At 40.6% G+C, this 24,810-nt stretch overlaps 1 protein-coding gene across 1 annotated transcript in view; it reads right to left on the reverse strand.

Moving 5' to 3' along the window:
• CSMD1 (CUB and Sushi multiple domains 1) overlaps positions 1-24,810 on the reverse strand; it is a 1,252,749-nt gene that overhangs the window by 541,414 nt on the left and 686,525 nt on the right. Inside the window, exon 7 of the mRNA XM_038771657.1 lies at positions 7,406-7,483. Within this exon, the coding sequence (XP_038627585.1) occupies positions 7,406-7,483 (78 nt within the window). The remainder of the gene's footprint in view (positions 1-7,405; positions 7,484-24,810) is intronic.

A 24,810-nucleotide genomic window follows, 5' to 3' on the forward strand; every position in this document is an offset into this window, starting at 1 on the left:
TTGTAGAAACAGAAAGTGCCCCTTTTTCAAACTAAGACAAATTGGGATGTCCCATTTCCTAAAGCTGTCCAAGTGACTTGGCATTGAAAAATAAAAAGATCACACTATGATCATTAAAAAGAGTTCAAAAGGCTGAAATGTATATTTCACAAGCAATTCAGAGTCCAGCCTTAACTCACTCTGTTCCACCATCCACAGCAACTTGTCCCTGTGTGTCCTCAATTCCAAGCTGGTCTTCTGGAGAAGTCAGCGGTTAACGTCTTTCATGACAAATATGCAAATCTATTATATCAATAAATACTCATGAAATATTTTGAACATCCTCCACCTCATTCTAGAAGCCTACTTTCTGAGAAATCCAGAATCGATCAATGGTATTTGTTGAGCACTTATGATGTGCAGAGCACAGTTCTAAGCACTTGGATTTTAGGATAATAGTAAGATTGTCTCCATGTTTTGGAATTTTGCTAAAATTATTTTCTGTTCCAAATCACTGATCATGACACTGAAAGGATTTAGAGAAGAAAGAGATTGAGTAAATAATGGATGAAAAAACAAATTATCCAATATTACTTTACTGCAGCTTAATATTGCAGTTGAAATATTGCAAAGGAAATATTAGCTGGAAAACTTTCAAAAACAAATTTGAAACAATACGAATTAATTGAAATTCAATGTTACTTTTTTTTCCAAAGAACACTGAAGATTTATTACTGTGGCTGAAAGTTTTTAAATGATCCTTTGGAAATGATTATGTTAGGAAAAAGAAAATATGAAGAAATATCATGATTAAGTGCATCTACTATGTGTTATAATAGATGAATGTCTTCATTAACAGGACTGTCCAGTTGGAAATTTAGAATAGACATCATTTTATTTTACTTGAGTTTTATTGCCGGGGCAGAAAAAAAAATATGATTTCCCCTGCAAAATAGGAATGATTAAGTTCATTGTGTAAGAATTCAAGGAACAAAATTAGATCTTGCTCTGCTGTGAAAGCTTTTGGAAGTTTAGTATCATCACGCATTATACTGCTCATGCTTTATCAGTTGGTAGCTTATTTGCATAAAATGATGTTTTTGTTTGTTTGGTTTTTAATTGTGAGCTAAGCACCATTGGGAATTTGTTACTTGAGGCAGTAAGGCCTTTGGAAAAAGCAGGAGAGTGGGGGTCAGAGATTCAATTCTATTCCTACCTCTTCTTCTGGACTGCGAGCCCGCTGTTGGGTAGGGACCGTCTCTATATGATGCCGACTTGTACTTCCCAAGCGTTTAGTTCAGTGCTCTGCACACAGTAAGCGCTCAATAAATTGAATGAATGAATGAATACTACTGGACAGTTATGTGACCTCGAACAAAGTTATGTAATTTCTCTGTTTCCTCATTGGTAAAACTGAGATAAAATATCAGTTAGATTGTGAGCCCCACGTGAAACAGAGACTGATCCAATGTGATGATCTCATCTACTCCAGGGCTTAGCAGAGTGTTTCGTACACAGTAAGCATTTAATGCATACCATCATTATTGTAGTTCTAAGTTTCAGTAGAAAAAGATAACAGAGAGAGTAAATTCGCCTGTGCTGGGCAGCAGCAGCATGGGAAAGAGTCAATGGCAGATGATTAAGTGATCAAAATATCAATCAAAGAGACAACAGAAGAGGCTCAGGGTTTTACTGAGCAGAGAAGGCAATGGTAAACCACTTTTGTATCCTTACCAAGAAAACTCTATGGATAAACGGACCATAATAACCTTAGGACAGAGGTAGGACATTCCGAAGAGGGTGTGTTCATTCATTCATTTAATCGTATTTATTGAGTGCTTACTGTGTGCAGAGCACTGTACTAAGTGCTTGGGAAGTACAAGTCGGCAACATAAGAGTTGAGTTGCTACGGTTAGAAATGACTCGACGGCATTTGAAGAAGAAGTTTCAGTAACATAATGTAGGCTATCAACAGATCAATACGGAATCTGTAAAATAATTTGTTCTGTAACTCCATAGTGACTTTAAAATAACTGCATTGTGGGGGCCTTCCCAGTAAAAGGACTTCACAACATTTAGAGAGTGAAGCTATGTCTGTGGAATTTACGTTATAAAATCTTGTGCCATTTAATATGTCTGAAACAGTATATTGTGGATCAATATTTCAGTAATAAAAAATCAATATGCAAAAGAAAATCTGTTCTCCTGGCTGGAAAGACATATCAAGAGTATTTTTCTGGTTAATCTAATCTCAAAATTTTAAAAGGGCTAATAAACGGAGTTAACTACCTCAATTAGCATTAGTCATTCCTTTCACCATTCATTTAAATCAAAATTATGATCGCGGACATCTAATGAAAAAAGGCTCTAGCCTAGGAAGGTGGAAACAAAGCATGCGGTAGGCTGACTGAACTCCATGTTACGCTAGAGACAACTCTTCTGGTCTGCTTTCAGAGGAATAAATTCTCAGAATCCATTTTCTAGGACAAGTGTCTTTAAATATTGGTCTTTCATTCATTCAATGATATTTATTAAACACTTACCATGTGCTAAGCACTCACTTGGGAGAGTACAATATGACAATAAACAGACACATTCCCCACCAACAATGCCAGATTGAGCCCTCTTTTTTCCTCTCCTCCTCCCCATCTCCCTCGCCCTACCTCCTTCCCCTCCCCACAGCACCTCTATATATGCTTGTACAGATTTATTACTCTATTTAACTTGTACATATTTGCTATTCTATTTATTTTGTTAATGATGTGCATCTAGCTTTACTTCTATTCATTCTGATGACTTGACACCTGTCCACATGCTTTGCTTTGCAGTCCGTCTCCCCCTTCTAGACTGTGAGCCCGTTGTTTGGTAGGGACCATCCCTATATGTTGCCAACTTGTACTTCCCAAGTGCTTAGTATAGTGCTCTGCACACAGTAAGTGCTCAATAAATACGATTGAATGAATGAAAAATGGCCCTGCCCATAGTCTAGCCCTGCCATTTGATGTTAAGCATGGTCCTGGTTGAGGAATTTAAATATTTAGTATGTGACTATGGTTAGCTCTCTGTAAAGCTCTTTGTAAAGGCTCTCTGAAGGGAGTGGGAGAAGAGGAGAGGAGGGTTTGGTCAGGGAAGGCTTATTAGAGGAGATGTTCCTTCAACAAGGCTTTAAAGTGGATGAGAGCAGTTATCTATCTGTTATGAGGAGGGAAAGCACTCCAGGCCAGAGGTAGGTTATGGTCTTGAAAGGTTTTTTATGGAAAGTTCAAGAAAAGCAGTTTGACAGGATAATTTAAAACTGTTATGAGCAAGTTTTACAGTCCCCCATTTCTCTATTTTTTTTTTTTTTACAAAGACAGATAGTACTGAATTTGTAGTTCATCCACAGTTCACAGAGAAAACAATTATTTGGCTATGGAACAGGAGGTGTAGATATGCAGCTTCTGGAGCCTTGTATGCAAAGCATCGGTAGCCTTGGGTGTACCCACCTACCTAAAAATCATGGTGGCCTAATGGGGGAGGGATTGAACTGAACAAAAGGCAAGTGGCTCAGGAGAGATGGGAGGATGGGCCTGTAAAATTCATTCTCTGGTTTTCGGGATTGTCTGGGATCCAAACTGTTCCTGGACCCTGGGTTGGTCCTAGTGGATTGTCACTATCACCCCAACCTCTAGAAATTCCCCAATAAGGAGAGTGATCCATTGGATCTGAACCATTACCCCTGCCCCTGACACCCCACCTGAGGCTGTGGATTCAAACCACAGATGAGGTAACAGAGAAGAGAAGTGACTTGTCCAAAGTCACTCAGCTGACAAGTGGTGGAGCCAGGATTGGAACCCACGACCTCTGAGTCCTGTGCACGTCCTCTTTCCACTAATCCATCACAAAAGGTGTGGAACTGACACCAGAACCCATGTCCTCTGATTGTCAGTTTCCTACTCTTTCCACTAGGCTCTGCTACTTCTTTAATTTATTTGTATACGCTCATTTAATCAGAAATCAACATCCGTGGCTGATTGTCCTGTCAAACAGCCAAAAAGCAGCAATATCCTAGACATGAACAAAGGTTCAACATTGTCAGTTTCGAACTGACATTCCTGGCAGTGTTGATGTCAAAATCTCCACTTTCAAACTGGACTGTAAACAACACATGGGCAGGTAGCATGTCTATCAAGCCTATTCATTCAGTCATTCATTCAATCATATTTCTTGAGCTCTTACTGTGTGCAGAGCACTGTACTAAGTGCTTGGGAAGTACAAGTTGGCAACATATAGAGATGGTCCCTACCCAACAACGGGTTCACAGTCTGTTATATTGTACTCTCCCAGGAGATCAGTACAGTGTTCTCCACACTGAATAAATACGATGAATTGATTGATATTAAAAGTGTCTTGCGCCTGAAGTGTTCAGAGCCTGTAAAAAGGGCTTCTTGAGAATTAGCTTTCCTTGGCTAACAAAGAGGACAACTAGACCAATGCCAAAATGTGGCAGACAAATCATATAATCGACTTTACACAAAATGACCAAAGCCACAAACAAAAGAACCTTCCCCGCAAAATGTCTATGCGTGCATTTCCATCTCAGGCAAACAAATTGAAGAAAAGGAGGCAGAGGTAGGGTCATAATGATAGCAATGGGTTGTGTTATTTATAACGCTCACTATGTGTCCAGCAATGTGGTAGCCGCAATACAATCAGATCAATAATAGTTTCTATTCCTCATGGAGTTCGCAATGTAAGAATAGGTGCACAATTTCCACTTACAGATGAGGAACATGAGACACAGAAAAGCTAAGTGACTTGCCCATGGTCACACAATAGGTGAGGGACAGAGCCCAGATTAGAACTCAGACCTCCCGAATACTAATCCTGTGTTCTTTCCTCTTGTCCTCGTAATGATGATGTTGGTGACGACGATGATGATAGCATTTGATAAACATTGATTGTCAAGCCCCTGCCCTTTCCACTAGGCTATGCTACTTCTTTAATTTATTTGCACACATTCATTTAATAAGAAATCAACATCCGTGGCTGACTGTCCTGTCAAAAAGCCAAAAAACAGCAATATCCTAGATATGAACAAAGGTTCAACATTGTCAGTTTATAACTGCTAGATTCCAGATACTCAGCTTGGTCACAGGTTCTGTTCTGCAGGGGACTCACAGTCCAAGTTAGAGGGAGAAGAGATGTTGGATCCCCATTTTACAGATGAGGGAACTGAGGCACAGAAAACTTAAGTGACTTGCCCAAGGTCAAACAAGAGGCAAATGGCAGAGTGAGGATTAGAAATGCCAAGCCACGTGCTTTTCCACTAGTGGAAAAGCCATGAGTTTCCCAACGGGGGTTCATTTCAATGGGGTGAGAAAAGCTGAACTTGAGTTACCAAGCAACCTTTGGTGCGGGGATAGGAAGCTAAATCGAAGGTATACAGTAAAGCTATCATCTTCCACTCTGATTCTCCCTTCTTTGTTACTATTCCTTTCCAAAAAATCACTTCTGAAAATGAAAACTTGATGAGGCAGAAGACAGGTGCTTCCTCCCTTCCTGCTCTCAGGTCCTTGTATTTTTCTGTGAATAGCTCGTTTCCTATCTATTTATCCATTTCTCCCCAGCTACGCACCCCTGCCCCAGAAACTCTTCCTTTTCCTAACTAAAACAGGAACATACATAAATAAATTAAAACAAATAAAATAAAAGGCACAGTGAGGGGGAGAAGACAGAGCAGGGGAAGATTGAAGCCCATTTCATGGATGCCATAAAGAGGAGAGCACTTAGCTATGTTCTCAAGGAAGAATCTTATATGACCTGAAGTTAAATTTTATGCTCTGCCTCTGACAATCTTGGATCTTTACTGTCACTGATCTCACCAAAAATCCTAACTGCCACATGTATTATCACAGGGTTTCAGTATCATCCTGTTGTAAATAGCCACTCTAGTTTGAATACTCACCAAAATTTATGACAGTTTCTATCTCTCAATACTACAGCAATTATTTTGCCAACACGACTTGGTCTTCTAAAAGAATTGTTTGTGTTCTGACATAGATCTATCTCGCTCAGTAAATATCACTGATTGATGGCTTAATTAGCATATGTTCAAGTTTCTCCTATATGAACCAGCTGCAATGCAAAACTGGAAAACTAGAACCTACATATCCCCCTCTAGACTGTAAGCCCATTATGGGCTGCTAATTCTGCTGAATTCTAATGCTCCCAAGCACTTAGTACAGTGCTCTGCATGTAGGAAGTGCTCAATAAATGTCATTGATTGATTGATTGATTAAAAAGTCTCGTGATTTCCAGCGCAGGGATCCGTCCATTGGACAAACAAGAGAGCTTATTCCTTCTAGTGGGAAATACAAGGAGTTTGCCAGAGCCCCTGTGGCTATGATTTATAATCTCTGAGCCATGAAGAGCTTGGCTCACCACTTCTCTAGACACAGCACCCTATTGCTTCTATTATTTTCTCCATCAGTCCTCTTTTAATATCATTTTAGTGTTACCACTGTTTCATTTCTCCTTATTTTACATTGTGAGCCCCTTGAGGGCCAGAGACCATGTCTAATTAGCACCCACACATTATTTCCCATTGATCAGTAATGATGGCATTTGTTAATAATAATAATAATAATAATAATAATAATGGCATTTATTAAGTGCTTACTATGTGCAAAGCACTGTTTTAAGCGCAGGGGAGGTTGCAAGGTGATCAGGTTGTCCCATGGGGGGCTCACAGTCTTAATCCCCATTTTACAGATGAGGGAACTGAGGCACAGAGAAGTTAAGTGACTTGCCCAAAGTCTCACAGCTGACAAACACCAGAGCTGGGATTTGAACCCATGATCTCTGACTCCAAAGCCCGGGCTCCACTGAGCCACCCTGCTTCTCTAAGCACTTAGTATGTGCGAAGCACTATAATAACAATAGTGATAGTATTTGCTAAGCGCTTACTATGTGCCAAGCACTGTTCTAAGAGCTGGTGGAGATAGAAGGTAATCAGGTTGTCCCACGTGGGGCTCACAGTCTTAATCCCCATTTTACAGAGGAGGTAACTGAGGCACAGAGAAGCAAAGTGACTCACCCAAAGTCACAATGTAGTTTATTACCACTTCCCCTATTCCTATTGTTACTTCTACTACTACTGTATTACTAATACAACTACTACTATTATTTCTATAGTCTAGAGACCCCCCTCAGTTAATGATGTTGGGGTAGAAATTGGAAAACAACCCGGCGAGAATACCGCAGAGACTGAGTAGGTTTAGGAAATGATTCAGAATCTTTCCTTCAGTATTCTGAGTATGGGAACATCTTAAAGCTGCAGTAATGTCTGCTATACTCTTCTTTGGAGTGGGAAAATGGGAAAAGATTATGTCAAAAGGCAGTTTGAAAAGTATCTTTTAAAACTCATATCGTGAAAACAACTTACAGACAGAATTTTTATGGCTACTGTCCTTGCTAGGCAGCATCTTGACTCCTCTTGACTTCAATTCGATTGCCTTTTTCACTGAAAGAAAAAGAAAACAGTCATTCCAAGAATCCAAAGAGTAGCACAAAGTGAAGTCTTAACATTGATAAAGCATTAATAATACAAGCATCCAAATGGTTAACATTTCAGAACAAAATTTGCATCCGTTTAGGTTTTAAGTCAGAGACAGCACACTGGAATGGGTGAGTCAATATTCTTGCCACATATGGATTGAAACCAAGGAATTATCAGTGGAACAGATAAGAGGCAGTGTTGCCTGAAGGAAAGAGCACAGGCCCGGCCTCATTCTCATCTGTCCCACTGTCGACCCCCGGCCCACGTCCTTCCCCTTGCCCAGAATGCCCTCCCTCCACACATCCCCCTCTCCATCCCCCCATCTTACCTCCTTCCCTTCCCCACAGCACCTGTATATATGTATATATGTTTGTACATATTTATTACTCCATTTATTTATTTATTCATTTTACTTGTACATATCTATTCTATTTATTCTATTTTGTTAGTATGTTTGGTTTTGTTCTCTGTCTCCCCCTTTTAGACTGGGAGCCCACTGTTGGGTAGGGACTGTCTCTATATGTTGCCAATTTGTACTTCCCAAGTGCTTAGTACAGTGCTCTGCATATAGTAAGTGCTCAATAAATACGATTGATGACGATGATGATGATGATGACCCGCCAAACTAGCTCTGTTCCTCCCTTCAAAGCCCCACTGAGAGCTCACCTCCTCCAGGAGGCCTTCCCACACTGAACCCCCCTTTTCCTCTGTTCCTCCTCCCCTCCCCATCACCCCAATTCTCTCCCTCAGCTCTACCCCCCTCCCCACCCCACATATTTATTATTCTATTTATTTTATTAATCAAGTGTATATATATATATAATTCTATTTATTTATTTTGATGCCATTGATGCCTGTCTGCTTGTCTCCCCCCTTCTAGACTGTGAGCCCGTTGTTTGGGAGGGACTGTCTCTGTTGCTGAATTGTACTTTCCAAGCACTTAGTACAGTGCTCTGCACACAGTAAGCACTCAATAAATACGATTGAATGAATGAAGGAAAGGTGCTGAGTTCTAATCCCAGCTCTGCCACTTGCCTCCTGTATGACCTTGGGCAAGTCACTTAAGTTTTCTGTGCCTCAGTTTCCTCATCTGTAAAATGGGGATGCAATGCCCTTTCTCCCTCCTACTTAGACTATGAAGCCCATGTGGGACAGATACAGTTCTGGACCTGATTATCTTGAATCTAAACCCTAGTGTCTACTAAAGTATTTGACACATTGCAAGTACTTAGAAAATGCCATCACTGTCTAATATATTTAATCTGAACTCTAATAAAAATGTGTTTCACTCCCAGAATGATACACTTCTTAGAAATATTTGTCTATCTGCTGGAAGCTAATGAGAATTGCCATTCTGGATTTCCTCAGCCTCACTGTGGACAGCACTAGCTAAAAAACAACAACCACCAATCGCTGTTTTTCACGGGTCACTCATTGTGTTCAGAGCATGGTACTGAGCACTTGGGAGAGTACCTCCAGTGGAATTTATAGACATAATCCCTGCCCACAAGGAGCATATGGTTTGATGGGGGCAACAGACATTAAAATTAATTACAGATGGGGGAAATGGCAGAGTATAAGGATACATACGAGAAGTAGCGTGGCTCAGTGGAAAGAGCACGGGCTCAGGAGACAGAGGTCATGGATTCTAATCCCAGCTCCACCACATGTCTGCTGTGTGACCTTGGGCAAGTCACTTAAGTTCTCTGAGCCTCAGTTACCTCATCTGTAAAATGGGGATTAAGACTGTGAGCCCTACGTGGGACAACCTGATCACCTTGTATCCCCCCAGTGCTTAGAACAGTGCTTTGCACATAGTAAGCGCTTAACAAATGCCATTATTATTATTATTATTATTATTATTATTATTATTATTATTATCATCATTATCATTATTATACATAAATAATATGGGGCTGGGGATAGAGTGAGTGCCAATGTGCTTGAGGTTTGCATCTCAAGGGCATAGGCTAAGCAAAGAGGATGGAAATGGTGGGGAAAAGAGGATTTATTGGGGAAGGCCTCTTGAAGAAGATATGATTTGGTAGGGCTTCGAAGACAGGGAGAGTGGTGGTCCATTGGAGACGAAGGGGAAGGGAATTCCAGTCCAGGGGGAAGATGTGGACAAGGAGTCACCAGTGAGACAGGTAAAACCATGATACAGTGAGAAGGCTGGCATTAGAGAATCAAAGAGGGTAGGATGGGTTTTAGTAGGAGATTAGCAAGGTAACGGGAGAGCTGATCGAATGCTGATCGAAAGCAAGAAACACGAAACACAACATAAAAATGAGGAAAAAATACTTAAACTTGAAGTTAACACAGGGTTCTAAGGAATAATTTAATAATTATGCTGCCAACTTGTACTTCCCAAGCGCTTAGTACAGTCTTCTGCACAAAGTAAGCACTCAATAAATACGATTGAATGAATGAATGAATGAATGAATAATTAGGCCCATGGTGGCATGCATGAATTTTGCCGGGTTAAAGATTCAACAGTTGCTTCTTAGTTGATTCTTTTATACTCCTCAGGTGCCTCTGAACCACGCAACATGTTTTCTTTGGAGAATTGCTAAATTAAAAGCAAATATAAATAGGGAGGACATTCCTTTAAGAGTTCTAGGCATTAAACATATTGAACACGTTCACAGGGTCAGAGATGAAACTTGCAAATGGACAAAACCTGCATCCTTTAAGATTACTGTTTGAATCATAGCTGCAAAATTAGATCAAGCTCATAGGCATAAAATATCTCTTACTTTGCAAACTTTCCCCCTGATTTCAGAATAAGAAAAAATAATATTGCCTTAGAAATTAACTAACAAAAACTAGGATAGGTTATAGACAAGTGTGCAGGGCTAAAGTCACATTGCACTGTATCAAACTCTGTGGGGGACAGAAATAGGAATGCAAAGTTATTGACAGGGCTGATTTTTTTTAAAGATATTCATTAAGCACTTACTGTGTGCCAGGAACTGTACTAAGAGCTGGGAAAGATACAAGTTAATAAGGTTACACACAATCCACGTCCTCCATGGGGCTCACAGTCTTAATCCTCATTTTACAGATGAGGTAAGCAAGGCACAGAGAAGTTAAGTGATTGCCTAAGGTCAGGCAGTATATAAATAGAAGCAGCATGGCTCAGTGGAAAGAGCATGGACTTTGGAGTCAGAGGTCATGGGTTCAAATCCCGGCTCCACCAATTGTCAGCTGTGCGACTTTGGGAAAGTCACTTCACTTCTCTGTGCCTCAGTTACCTCATCTGTAAAATGGGGATTAAGACTATGAGCCCCCCGGGGGGACAACCTGATCACCTTGTAACCTCCCCAGTGCCTAGAACAGTGCTTTGCACATAGTAAGCGCTTAATAAATGCCATTAATATGGCATTAATATGGAAGCAGCTTTGCCTAGTGGAAAAGAGCCCGGGCTTGGGAGTCAGAGGTCATGGGTTCGAATCCTGGCTCCACAACCTGTCAGCTGTGTGACTTTGGGCAAGTCACTTAACTTCTCTGGGCCTCAGTTCCCTCATCTGTAAAATGGGGATTAAGACTGTGAGCCCCACATGGGACAACCTGTTAACCTTGTATCTCCCCTAGTGCTTAGAACAGTGCTCGGTACATAGTAAATGCTTAACAAAAACCATCATCATCGTCAAATGGCAGAGTGAGGATTAGAACCCATATCCTTCTAACGCCCAGGCCCTTGCTCTGTCCACTAGGACACACTCTCAAAAATCTTTCATTTGAAGGCTGAGAGTCAAAGATTTGGAGGTGTAGCTAAAGGGCTAAGAGGAATTGGGAAAAGCCTCTGAAGAATTACATTACTCAGAATGAAATAGAGCTACATTTCCCAGTAGTTTGAGGGTGGATTTTTTTTAAATGTAAGAAGAGCTAGCATAATTATCTTTCTCCTTTTGATGTGTAGGCTACTGCTTCTTGTAGAATATAGTGCTGGGGAAGAAATTGCCCCTTATAGTGAATACACCATTTTTTAGATTTAAAAAAAAGGGGAGGTAAAAGAAGAGAAATGTTCTTGCTGACTGGAAAAAGAATAATAATTATAACTAATAGTAACTGTGGTATTTGTTAAGCATTTACTATGTGCCAGACACTGTTTTAGGCACTGGGGCAGATACAAGATAATCAGGTTGGACATAGTCTCTGTCCCACATAACTCTTAACTCAACTCATAACTCATAACACAAAACTCCTAAGTCTTAATAACTCTAATAATGGACATATTAATCACGTACTCTGTGCTGAGTGCTCAGTTAATATAAGGCCCAGTCCCTCACCCAAACAGGGCTCATGTATCTTATCCCCATTTCACAGATGAAGCGAAACAGCGTGGTTCAGTGACAAGAACACGGACTTGGGAGTCAGAGGACATGGGTTCTAATTCTGACTCTGCCACTTGTCAGCTGTGTGACTTTGGGCAAGTCACTTAACTTCTCTGGGCCTCAGTTCCCTCATCTGTAAAATAGGGATTAAGACTGTGAGCCCTCCGTGGGACAACCTGATCACCTTGTAACCTCCCCAGCGCTTAGAACAGTGCTTTGCACATAGTAAGCACTTAAGAAATGCCATCATTATTATTATTATTCTTAATTCCAGCTCTGCCACTTGTCAGCTGTGTGACTTTGGGCAAGTCACTTCACTTTTCTGGACCTCAGTTCCTTCATCTGTAAAATGGGGATTAAGACTGTGAGCCCCATGTGGGACAACCTGATTACCTTGTATCCCCTCCAGTGCTTAGAACAGTGCTTGGCACATAGTAAGTGCTTAACAAAAAACTATTATTATTATTATTATTATTATTATTATTATTATTATTATTATTATTATTATTATTATTATTATTTAGACACTGAATCTCAGATAGGCTTAGTGATTTGCTCAAGGGAACAAGGCAGACCTGGGATTTGTACTCGGGTCTCCTGACTTCCAATATTGACCTCTTTCCAGTAGCTCACAGAGAGAAAGAGAAAAAGAGGAGGCTAATGGACAGTGTTGGACTCTGAGTTCTTTTCCTCGCTACTTGAGAATGTACAACATAAAGGAAACTAATGAACTCAGAGCACTCAAGTCATCCCTTCCATAAAATAGGGAAACAATACCTGTCTTGATTCTCCTTCCCTGGGACGTTGTGGAGACAAATGGGATATAGAATTGGAGCCCCAAAGAACATAAAATATTCCCCGGGAGTAAATGAGGCAATAGAAGTACCACATCAGAGGACTAAATGGAGCCCCAGTGACCTAAAAGTGTTTTTGCAGCTGCCAAAATTTCCAGTAGGACACATTCAAAGGACTGAAGAAGTCTGCTACTAAACGGCCTAATACCCTAAAAGAGTTGATACAGCTTCCAAAAGTGCTGAATTCACTTTCCGGGAGTCATTCACGCACAAGGAGAATCTGGTTCTCTCTAATGCATGCTTTAAATACTTCAGTGGAAATTACTACTTTCACCCAAGATATTGTGCAGAATTTAGCATTGTTGTTATTATTAATATTAGTAGTAGTAGTGGCATGTGTTAAGCACTTACTATGTGCCATACACTGTAATAAGTGCTGGGGTAAATACAAGCTGAGCGGGTTGGACACAGTCTATGTCCCACACGGGATTCACAGTCTTAAGCCCCTTTTTACATATTAGGTAACTGAGGGATGGAGAAGCTAAGTGATTTGCCCAGAATAATCCAGAAAACAAGTGGCAGAGCCAGGATTAGCTTGGTCTTTCTGATCCTCTCTCTATCCACTAGGCCACACTGCTTTTCTATTATTATAGTTGTATTTGATAAGTGCTTACTACATGAGATGCACCGTTCTAAACCCGTCGGGTGAGAAAAACTCCCTGTTGCGATGGGGCTTATGGTCTAAATAGAAGGGAGAAAAGGCATGGAATCTCTATTTTAGAGATTAGGAAACTAAGGCACAGAGCAATTAAGTGGCTTGCCCAGTGTCACAAAGCAGAATCTAGCAGAGCCAGGATTAGGGCCCAATTCCTCTTTTCATTAGGCTACACTGCTCCTTGGGACTTTTGGAAGGCATATGAAGTCTTTTAGGGTATAAGGGTACCATTTAGTAACATACTATTTTAGTCCTGTGAATGGACTTTGGGCAGCTATATTAATATGTTTAGGTCACTGGATCTCCATTTAGTCGATTAATGTGGTATTTCTATGGCCTCATTTACTCCTAGGGAATAATTTATTTCCTTCAAGACTCTAGTTGGCATCTAAAGCTGCAATGTATTGGGAAAACCATTAGAAAGTGGTAAAAAAAATTAAAAGAAATAAGTAAAAATAAACTTTTTAGCATTTGGGCATTTTAAAAATTGAATCGGGTTCAGGCAATTACTCTGAATGTAATGGCAGTTACTTCCAGAGCTAACATCTGATTGGGAAATCACAGAGCCACCATTTCTTCCTTTTAGTTCTTGATTTCTATTCCTTCTCAGCAACAGATTTAGGGTTAGCTTTGGTAATCAAACCCTACAGAAGCATGTTTCTCTTACAAACAGTTGTTGCCCAAAGGAAGTTCTGCAGGCCATAAAAGATTCACCAACAGTTCTCAAATGTTGCTACCACGGTAAATGAAGAGGTGGTTGGCTGTTTGTTTCTTACGCCCTGGATTCCAAACTGCTACCCTTCAATCTATCAGTTGTTCAATCCGTGGTATTTATTGAGCACTTGCTGTGTGCAGAGCACTGTACTACACACTTTGAGGAGTACAACAGAGAAGCAGCATGGCTTAGTAGAAAAAGCACGGGCTTGGGAGTCAGAGGATGTGGGTTCTAATCCTTGCTCCGCCAACTGTCTGCTATGTGACTCTTGGACAAACCATTTAACTTCTCTGGGCCTCATTTAGCTCATCTGTAAAATGGGCATTCAGATTCTGAGTCCCATATGGGACAACCTGCTTACTTTGTGTATACTCCAGTGCTTAGAACAGTGCTTGGCACATACTGAGCACTTAACAGATACCACTATTATTATATAATGGATCTTATAGTCTAAATAACCATCTCAACACTAATAAAAATTGTGATATTTAATAAGTGCTTACTATGTGCCAGGTACTGAACTAAGCACTGGGGTAGATAAAAGATAACCGTTTGGACACCTGCCCTGTGCCACATAAGGCTCACAGTCTTAAAACCCATTTTACAGATGAGGTAACTGAGACACAGATAAGTGAAATGACTTTCCCACGGTCACACAGCAGACAAGTGGTGGATCCGGGATTAGAACCCAGGGCCTTCTGACTCCAGGCTCGTGCTGTATTCACTGGATCATACGTCTCTGTTATTTTCAAAATTGTCACAGTATCGGAGGAAGGGACAGTTGAGTCACATAGTCTGGGAGAAGGAGGAAAAACAGGACAGTGTGGAAAGAATGTAACATGGGAGAAAGTGAGGAAACCAAGAAGAAGGAGGGTATGATTCATGTACTTGAAAAGTTTGGGAATTACTAGGCTATAGTTCATGATATCAGACTCCCAGCATCAGCACTGTGAACTACAATAAGCCTTCTTTCTAATCTCATCATTTTTTATGTGACAAGAATTTGTAGAAAGTGGGCACCAGAAATAGGTTTGTCCCTAAAATGGACTGCATTTCTAAACACAATGGGATGCTTCTTCTTTTCTCTGTAGACTGTAAGCTTGTTGTGGGCAGGGAATGTGTCTGTTATATTGATGTACTGTCCAAGCCCTAAATACGGTGCTCTGCACACAGTAAGTGCTCAATAAATATGATTGACTAAGTTGGACTTTTATGAAGCTTTAACTTTCTTTTCAAACATCTTTCCTCCCTTAAAGCAAGGCCCAAGCCCTAACTGCTTATCCTATTCTAGCACAAGACTTTTAGGGATCCTGTGTGATTTTCTAGATCATAGCTATTATAAATGAGTATCAAGTCTCAGTACAGAGTGGGTTGGAAACACATTGTCAGACCGAAGATGATTTGGGACTGTATTTTGGAGATGATGACAGATTCTTGTGCTCTATACAACAGCCCTACTAGTGCCTGTGTCGTCTTAGGCAGGGCTGTTAATTATGCTGTTTGTTGCTTTTTTCTTTTGACAGCTAAAGCCATCTGGCATGCGTTCCGCATCAATTCTAAGGATTGACCTCTGTCAAAATGAAAGAAAGGCTTTTCTGAGATGAGGACCCTACAATTCATAACTCATTCTCCTGCCACACTGTCAGAACACAAACCTCAAACCCGCAGGAAGCAGTCGGTTGGAGAATCGTGGGGCTCTTGACGGGAGCTTGCCTTTGCTTATTTTTTTTTATTTCTTAAACTTTAGAATAATCATTACACTAATGGGATTTCCGACGTCTGGACATTTTGGAAAGCAGATGGGATTCCTGAATTTCTCCAAAATTTCATCTCTCACCCACTGGTAAAGTCATTTTCTGTCAATCATCTGTTGTAAATCCACTCTACATCACTCTTAATGTCCTAGAGAAAGGGTTAGGCAGGACATTTCAGCACAGACTTGATTTATCACATGAGGTTCTCGGTGAATTTCTCTGGGCAGATGAAGCTGCTTAGCTAGTGGCAGAATCGGATATGTAGATGGTGTCAAATGCTTTGGTACAGTCTATGAAAATAGAACAATTTATAAAATGCTGAATGTTCAAAGCCTGATCTCTCATCTTACTCATAGCCACCCTCTGAGCACTTTGGCCTTACTCCTGTTCCATATACTGCTCTCCTGATATCGATCTTCCGGATGACAGTTTAACATCAGGGTGTGAAAACAAATTCTCAGGAATCCCAACATAGCCTCTTCAGGATCAGAACCCTGATAACTTTCCCTCTTTGTGACATTTCTTATGTGCTTAATATGTGTCAAGCACTATTCTAAGCACTGAGGTAGATACAAGTTAAATCATGTCTCCACACTAGTCTACTGGCATACAGAATCTTTTCCCTCAAATCAGTTCAAATTTGACTTCTAGTAATTATCTTGCTCCCACAGTTTTGCACTTTGACCTTATTATCATGTAGTAGTTCTGTAACCAACCCTCTTTTAGGCTTCTGTTGCTAGTGTATGTCCGTAAGGCAAAACCACCAACTTTCTTTTTCTGTTTAACCAAGAATTAAACTTCCTTACCCTCTTTGTTGTATTGTCTCGCTTCCAAGTCCAGTCAATTGTTTTTAATTTAAGTTCTCATAGCTGCATATGCTTTTCCCCCTCTGCTATTCCCCATACTATCCCCCAAGAGTTGTTCCTACCACGGTCTGTGATCCATTAACAGCCTCTGTTAATGACCACAGCCCCTGACCACTGCAGTCCCATGGTCAAACCAATCTCTCTTAATGTTACAGATCACTGCACTCTTTGAGGTTTCCTTGCAGAAGCAGGAGATAGGCAATGCTGTCTACGAACTCTGTTTTATTGCATTCTCCCAAGTGCTTAGGACAGTGCCTTGCACATAGTAAGTGCTCAATAAATGCAGTGGATGTAATGATTGATTGATTGCACAGAAACCATCTTAGAGCCCCTTCAAGACTGAACATTCCATGACTGACATTGCCCCCCACACACCTGGACCAGCCCCTAGGTGAGACGTATGCCCAAATAATAATACTACTAATAATAATAGTAGCATTTATTAAGTGCTTACTATGTGCAATGCGCTGTTCTAACTGCTGGGGAGGTTACAGGGTGATCAGGTTGTCCTACGTGGGGCTCACAGTCTTAATCCCCATTTCACAGATGAGGGAACTGAGGCACAGAGAAGTGAAGTGACTTGCCCAAAGTCACACGGCTGACAGTTGGCAGAGCCGGGATTTGAACCCGTGACCTCTGACTCCAAAGCCCGGGCTCTTTCCACTGAGCCACGCTGCTTCTCTAATCTTCAGTCAATCAATACATTTCCTGAGTTCTTACTCTGTGCAAAACACTGTATTGAGTCCTCGAGGACTACAATTCAGTTAGTAGGCATGGTCTCATCTCTCAAGGGGCTGACAACCTTCACAAGCTTTAGAAAGTTGCATGGGAGGGCAAGTGCTTAGTAACAAAGGACTTTTTGCTGAGCCTATCACTGTACCTCAATCCCATCTTTCTAGCCGCCGACCTCTCGCCCACGTCTTGCCTCTGGCCTGGAACGCCCTCCCTCCTCAGATGCGACAGACAATTACCCTCCCTTGCCTTGAAAACCTTATAGAAGGTCCGTCACCTCCAAGAGGCCTTCCCTGACCAAGTCCTCCATGCCTCGCCCCCTCCCCATTCCCCCCACCCAACCTCCTTCCCCTCCCCACAGCACCTGTATATATGTTTGTACAGATTTATTACTCTATTTTACTTGTACATATTTGTTATTCTATTTATTTTATTTTGTTAATATGTTTTGGTTTGTTGTCTGTCTCTCCCTTCTGGACTGTGAGCCCAATGTTGGGTAGGGACCATCTCTATATTTTGCCAACTTGTACTTTCCAAGCGCTTAGTACAGTGCTCTGCACACAGTAAGCACTCAATAAATACAACTGAGTGAAAGAATGAATGAATGCCTCTTCTCGCACTTCCTTCTGCATCGCCCTGACTTGCTCCCTTTATTCATCACTCCTCCCAGCACCACAGCATTTACAGGCATATCTGTAATGTGTTTATTTGTATTACTAGTATTTGTATTAATGTATGTATTTGTATTGTATTAATATTTATTTGTATTGCATTAATATATTTGTACTGATATCTGTATCTATTTGTATTGATTGTATAATAGTTTAATAATGGTATTTGTTAAGCACTTACTACATGCAAAGCACTGTTCTAAATGCTGGGAAGGTTACAAGGTGATCAGGTTGTCCCATGGGGGGCTCACAGTGATAACCCCCATTTTACAGATGGGGTAACTGAGGCACAGAGAAGTGAAATGACTTGCCCAAAATCACACAGCTGACAGTTGGTGGAGCCAGGATTTGAATCCATGACCTCTAAATCCAAAGCCCGTGTTCTTCCCACTGAGCCACGCTAATAATACAAATAATAATTTGTATTATTTGTGTAATACTTTGTATTATTTGTACTAATAAATAATGTATCTATTTGTATTAAGAGCAAGGCACTGTTAACTGGGGTCAGAAAGGAATCCATCTTCCGTAGGTCACATATGTATTCCAACAGAAATATAGGCAATATAATGATAGTGATAATAATAATAATGTTGATATAAAATCAGGTATTCTGAAGTAATTTTCTGAATCAATGCCAGCATATAGTAATTCTCAGACACCTTGAAACATCTAACTAGTATATGAGGGGTCACTGAGTCCTCAAGATGAAATTTAGTTTCAGACTGTTGTATTTTAAGCTATTTTAAAGTGACTCACTAACTTAAATATCTATAAACCATCTCCTTTGATGCTCTTGGAACATTTCTGAGCCTGTTGTTGGGTAGGGACCATCTCCATATGTTGCCGATTTGTACTTCCCAACCGCTTAGTACAGTGCTCTGCATACAGTAAGTGCTCAATAAATACGATTGAATGAATGAATGAATTTCTGCTTAAAAGAACAGAAAAGAGAGCAACTCTGCTTCGGGAGATTTATCAAAAAAAACCTGTGCTATTCCACTGGGGAATACTGTCTGGGTGGCGGACGGATCTTAGTGAACTTGTCGGCACAGTTAAAAATAATAATAATAATGATAATAATAATAATGACATTTATTAAGTGCTTACTATGTGCTGTTCTAAGCACTGGGGGAAATACAAGGTAAACAGGTTGTCCCTCGTGGGGCTTACAGTCTTAATCCCCATTTTACAGATGAGGGAACTGAGGCACAGAGAAGTTAAGTGACTTGCCCAAAGTCACACAGCCAAAATGTCAGGATTAGAACCCATGACCTCTGACTCCCAAACCTGGGCTCTTACCACTAAGCCACGCTGCTTCTCTATGTCAACCCTACAGACGTAAATAGCAGTTCTGAGGTAAAATTGGAGGATTTGGCACACGGTGTTGGATACATTTCTTCAGAAGAAAGTGTGATATTAATTGGGGGTTTTAATAGCATTTGTCTCCTCCTATAGACTGTAAGCTCACTGTGGGCAGCAAATGTATCTGCTCATTGTTATATTGCACTCTCCAAGCGCTTAATACAGTGCTCTGTGCACATTAAGCACTCAATTCATATGATTGACGGACTGACTGCTTGGAATAATGAGGAATTTGAGGACTCTTCTCTGCAAAAACGAGTTACTCAACATTGCTCTCTTTGGTGTTGATGCTATATAATTGTCCTCTGCAATCCACTGCTATCATTTTTTGTACCTGCCTACCACCACTTAAATAAAGGTTGAAAGGGCCTAATGTATGACCAATTCATGGTTATCTCTCCCAGTGTCTAGTAGCTTTGTTTAATACCTAATAGATTCTTCATATGAACCACAACTAATCAACCAACCAACCAACCAGTCCCATGAGATGACAAAGTTTTGTGTGAGTTGAAGGCAAATTGAAAACAATGCAAATCAAAAATAACCAAATGGCATTCAATATTTGGATGACAGAATAGAAGTACATGAGTAATATTACAGTAGATCGGGCCAGCCCAGTATTTCCTACCTAACAGAGACAACAGAGGATGTTTTAGGAAAATATGTGATTATTACCTTCTTCGCTACCATCATCTCTATTTATTTATTTATTTATTTTATTTGTACATATCTATTCTATTTATTTCATTTTGTTAGTATGTTTGGTTTTGTTCTCTGTCTCCCCCTCTTAGACTGTGAGCCCACTGTTGGGTAGGGACTGTCTCTATATGTTGCCAATTTATACTTCCCAAGCGCTTAGTACAGTGCTCTGCACATAGTAAGCGCTCAAGAAATACGATTGATGATGATGATGATCTCTAACTTTTCCTTTTTAACCGGTAAGCCACGGGGGGCCTTTTATCCATGAACCTATTTAACAACCATTCTCCAACATTGATTATTCCAATCTTTCAGCTTTCACAACCTAGATTTTCTCTCAAATAATCCACTAGAGATCTTTTGTCCACAAAGTCTTCCAAAGCTGTTAGAACAAGACTATTTCTAGTGAAAAGGAAGCTATAGAAATGCTTTTCCCTTGCAATAAAATCACTTCCTACAGTTATGCCTTGGTTTCTAGCACTAATGATAACTGCCAAGGGAAATGCTTAGAAGATATAACTAAATTACCTTGAGCATTATATGGGAGAACCCTCCTGAAATTTAATGAAGTGGGAATGAAATATCACTCCTTCACTGGTGTTTACACCCTTCAAATACTCTAGAAGATAATTACCATAGTCCCTTTTACGTATTAGCCGAACTAGTTCACAAATTTCATTCCTGCAAAAAACAGATAACTGTCTAACCATTACAAGAAAACTTAATATTTTGTTCTGAAATAACTTTGCTATTTGCTAATGGTCAGAGTAACCAACAAGACTTCCATTCCGTATAAAAACTTTGAACACTGGATGACTTCCACTCAACTATTCTTCTTCCCGTGCTCTTTTATGTGTCAGTGTTAAGATTCTTCCTTTTGAGCAGAAGCGTGGCATAACGAAAAGAGCATGACTTGGCTGGATCTCAGGGGACAGTGATGGATGAAGGAGAATCATCTTGGCTTCTGTCTGTCGGACTTGTCCGTATCAGAAACTTAAGCTTGCGAGACTATTAAGGAAGCACTTGGTGACAACTAGCTATAATGAATCAATCAGTCAACTGTACTTTGAGTGCTTACTTTCTGCACAGGCCGGTAGCGCTTGGAACAGTAGAGCTCATTTATCTTGACTTCAAGATTTACTTTTACCACATTTCTAGAATCTTCTCTTTGCCATCCATCCAAACTGCCACCACACTGATCCAGGTATTTATATCCTGCCTTGACCACTGCATCAGACTGCATTTAGACTGTGAGCCCACTGTTGGGTAGGGACTGTCTCTATATGTTGCCAATTTGTACTTCCCAAGCGCTTAGTACAGTGCTCTGCACATAGTAAGCACTCAATAAATATGATTGATGATGATGATGATGATGATCAGCCTCCTTGCCCTGCCTCCCGTCTGCCCCGTCTTCAGTTCATACTTTGCTCTGATGGCCGGATCATTTTTCTGAAAAACTATTCAGTCCACATATCTCCCCACTCGTCAAAAACCTCAGCGGCTGCCCTTCCACCTCCACATGAAACAGAACCTCCTTAACCTCATTCTCTTCCGTCCTCAATCATCTCTTAGTACACCTCTTAGCTCTTAAGCGCTTAGTACAGTGCTCTGCACGCAGTAAGTGCTTAATAAATACAATTGAATGAATCTCTCCCTCCTTCCTTATCTCACTGATCTCTTACGCATATATATGTTGCCGACTTGTACTTCCCAAGCGCTTAGTACAGTGCTCTGCAGATAGTAAGCACTCGATAAATATGATTGAATTAATGAATGAATATTTTGCTTCCCTGATATCAATTTACTCTTTACTCCTGACTTTCATCTATCTTGCAGCTGACCATTTCCCCATTGTCCTACCTCTGGCCTGTAACTCCCTCCCAATTCATATGTGATAGACTACCAGTCTCTCCACCTTCAAAACCCTCCTAAAATCACACTTCCTCCAAGCAGCCTTCCTTGATTAAGCCCTCATTCCCCTACCTGTCCTCCCCTTTGCATTGCACCTGGCTGCGTTATACCCCTTAAGCATTTTGATATTAATAATAATGATAGCATTTATTAAGCGCTTACTATGTTCAAAGCATTGTTCTAAGCTCTGGGGAGGTTACAAGGTGATCAGGTTGTCCCATGGGGGGCTCACAGTCTTCATCCCCGTTTTACAGGTGAGGTAACTGAGGCACAGAGAAGTTAAGGGACTTGCCCTAAGTCCCACAGCTGACAAGTGGCGGAGCCGGAATTTGAACCTGTGACCTCTGACTCCAAAGCCCAGGCTATTTCCACTGAGCCGCGCTGCTTCTCTGATATTGATTTGCTTCTCTGATATTGATATTCACTGCAGCCTGGCAACAACCATGTCCATATCCTCTACTTATCCTCTACTATTTCTTTTATCTGTAATTTATTTTAATATCTGTCTCCCCCTGAAAACTATAAGCTACCTGCAGGCAGGGATCATGCCTGCTGACTCTATCGTATTGTACTTTTCCAAGTGCTTATTACAGTGCTCTGCCCAAAGCGCTTGATACGTTGCAATCATCAGTTGATTGCAGTCTAATGGATCCTATAAAAATAGAGACATTTTAAATGTACAATTAAGTATACACTTAAATGTACAATTACAGTGTATCACAAATTACATTATGACATCACTGGTGACATCAAAAAGAAATCTTTGTTCCACGTAACTAGCTGAACGGCATGAAAATATTCGTGTATCTCCCACAAACACACCTAACTAAATTTGAGAGTGATGCCTAACAGTTAGTTTTGATGAAATTGAATAGAGGACACAATGCCTATTGAATAGTAATTACCTGACAGACAAATTGGTTCTTACACTTCTTCCCCAAGGAATTAAGGCTAAAAACTAGTGTCGCTTTTTAAAACAAGTATTCTAACATGTATAAAGATCAACTCAGCCCACTTTTCATTTTTTTCAAATAGTCCCTGCGGGCCAAAAAAATGACCAGAGTAAGAGATTTTTGTAGATACATACTACTTAAGTCTTGACAAGGAATGCATGCTCTATCCTGGGGGATGGCTGGTGATGATGATGATGATGATAATAGTATTTGTTAACACTTACATTCAATTGATCAATGGCATGCCTTGAGCATTTACTGTGTGAGGAGCACTGCACGAAGTGTCCTAAGAATTGTTGGATGCAATCCCTGTCCATTAGGATTTCCAGCTACTTGGGCTAAAAGGTGGGGTTGATACAATGTAATCCGATCAAACTCTATCCCTGTCTTACATCAGGCTCAGATTCAAAGTGGAAGGAGAAATGGAGTTTTTATCACCCTTGTACAGATGAGGAAACTGTCCAGGCAAGTGGGGGAGTGAGGATTAGAACTCAGGTCTCCTGAGACCTGACTCCCAGTGATGAGCTCTTTCCAAGCGCTAGTACAGTGCTCTGCACATAGTAAGCGCTCAATAAATACGATTGATTGATTAATTTCCAAGAGGCCAATAATTGACAGATAATTGCTTTCTCCCCCTTCAAAACCTTACTGAAGGCCCATCTCCTCCAAGAAGCCTTCCCTGACTAAGCCTCCTCTCCTCTTCTCCCACTCCCTTCTACGTCGCTCTTACTTGCTCCTTCATTCATCCTCCCTTCCATCCCCACGGCACATTTATCTAAATCTGTATAGATCTGTAATTTATTCATTTATTTGTGTATATATATTAATGTCTGTCTCATCTCTAGACTTTGAGTTCACTGAGGGCAGGAATGTGCCTGTTTGTGGTTACGATGTACTCTCCCAAACGCTTAGTGGTTTGGACACAGTAAGCGTTCAATTAATACGATTGAATGAATGAGTTCATTCATTCAATCATATTTATTGAGCGCCTACTGTGTGCAGAGCACTGCACTAAGCGCTTGGGAAGTACAAGTTGGCAACATATAGAGACGGTCCCTACCCAACAACGGGCTCACAGTCTAGAAAAGACAAGCTGACTTCATACGGTCCTCAGCATTAAATGTCTCCATCACTGACATTTCACAAAGCAATGAAAGTAAGTATGATGTATTTATTTGCCTCTTAATGTTGTAATGGACAAGTAGAAGTGTTTTTCCCATTGTAGGTATGAGCTGTATGAAGAGATGAAGAGAAGCAGCTTGGCTCAATGGAAAGAGCACAGGCTTGGGAGTCAGAGGCCATGGGTTCAAATCCTGGTTTCACCAATTGTTAGCTGTGTGACCTTGGGCAAGTTACTTAGCTTCTCTGTGCCTCAGTTACCTCATCTGTAAAATGGGGATTAAGACTGTGAGCCCCACGTGGGACAACCTGATCACATGGTATCCCCCTCCAGCGCTTAGAACAGTGCTTTGCACATAGTAAGCACTTAACAAATGCCATCATTATTATTATTATTAATGAAACAATGGACTCCATTCTGAAAATCAGAGCGTTGTTGCCAGAATTCAATTTAATTTTCAGTGCAGTAAGAATTAAAGTGATCCTTTTGCTCCATTGGTTTCTCCATAATAAATCATTGACGGACAAAAGAACTTCCAATAGAACAAAAATTGATTTTTTTAACATCCTTGTATCTCAGAAAAATTTAAAGAAGTTCAAGGAAAGTATTTATTTCTAGAATAAAAAGCATCCTTATTTCTATTTCTACACAACTCAGTG

This window comes from Tachyglossus aculeatus, chromosome X1 (genome assembly GCF_015852505.1).
Source record: "Tachyglossus aculeatus isolate mTacAcu1 chromosome X1, mTacAcu1.pri, whole genome shotgun sequence".
In the NCBI taxonomy this organism is placed as follows: domain Eukaryota; kingdom Metazoa; phylum Chordata; class Mammalia; order Monotremata; family Tachyglossidae; genus Tachyglossus; species Tachyglossus aculeatus.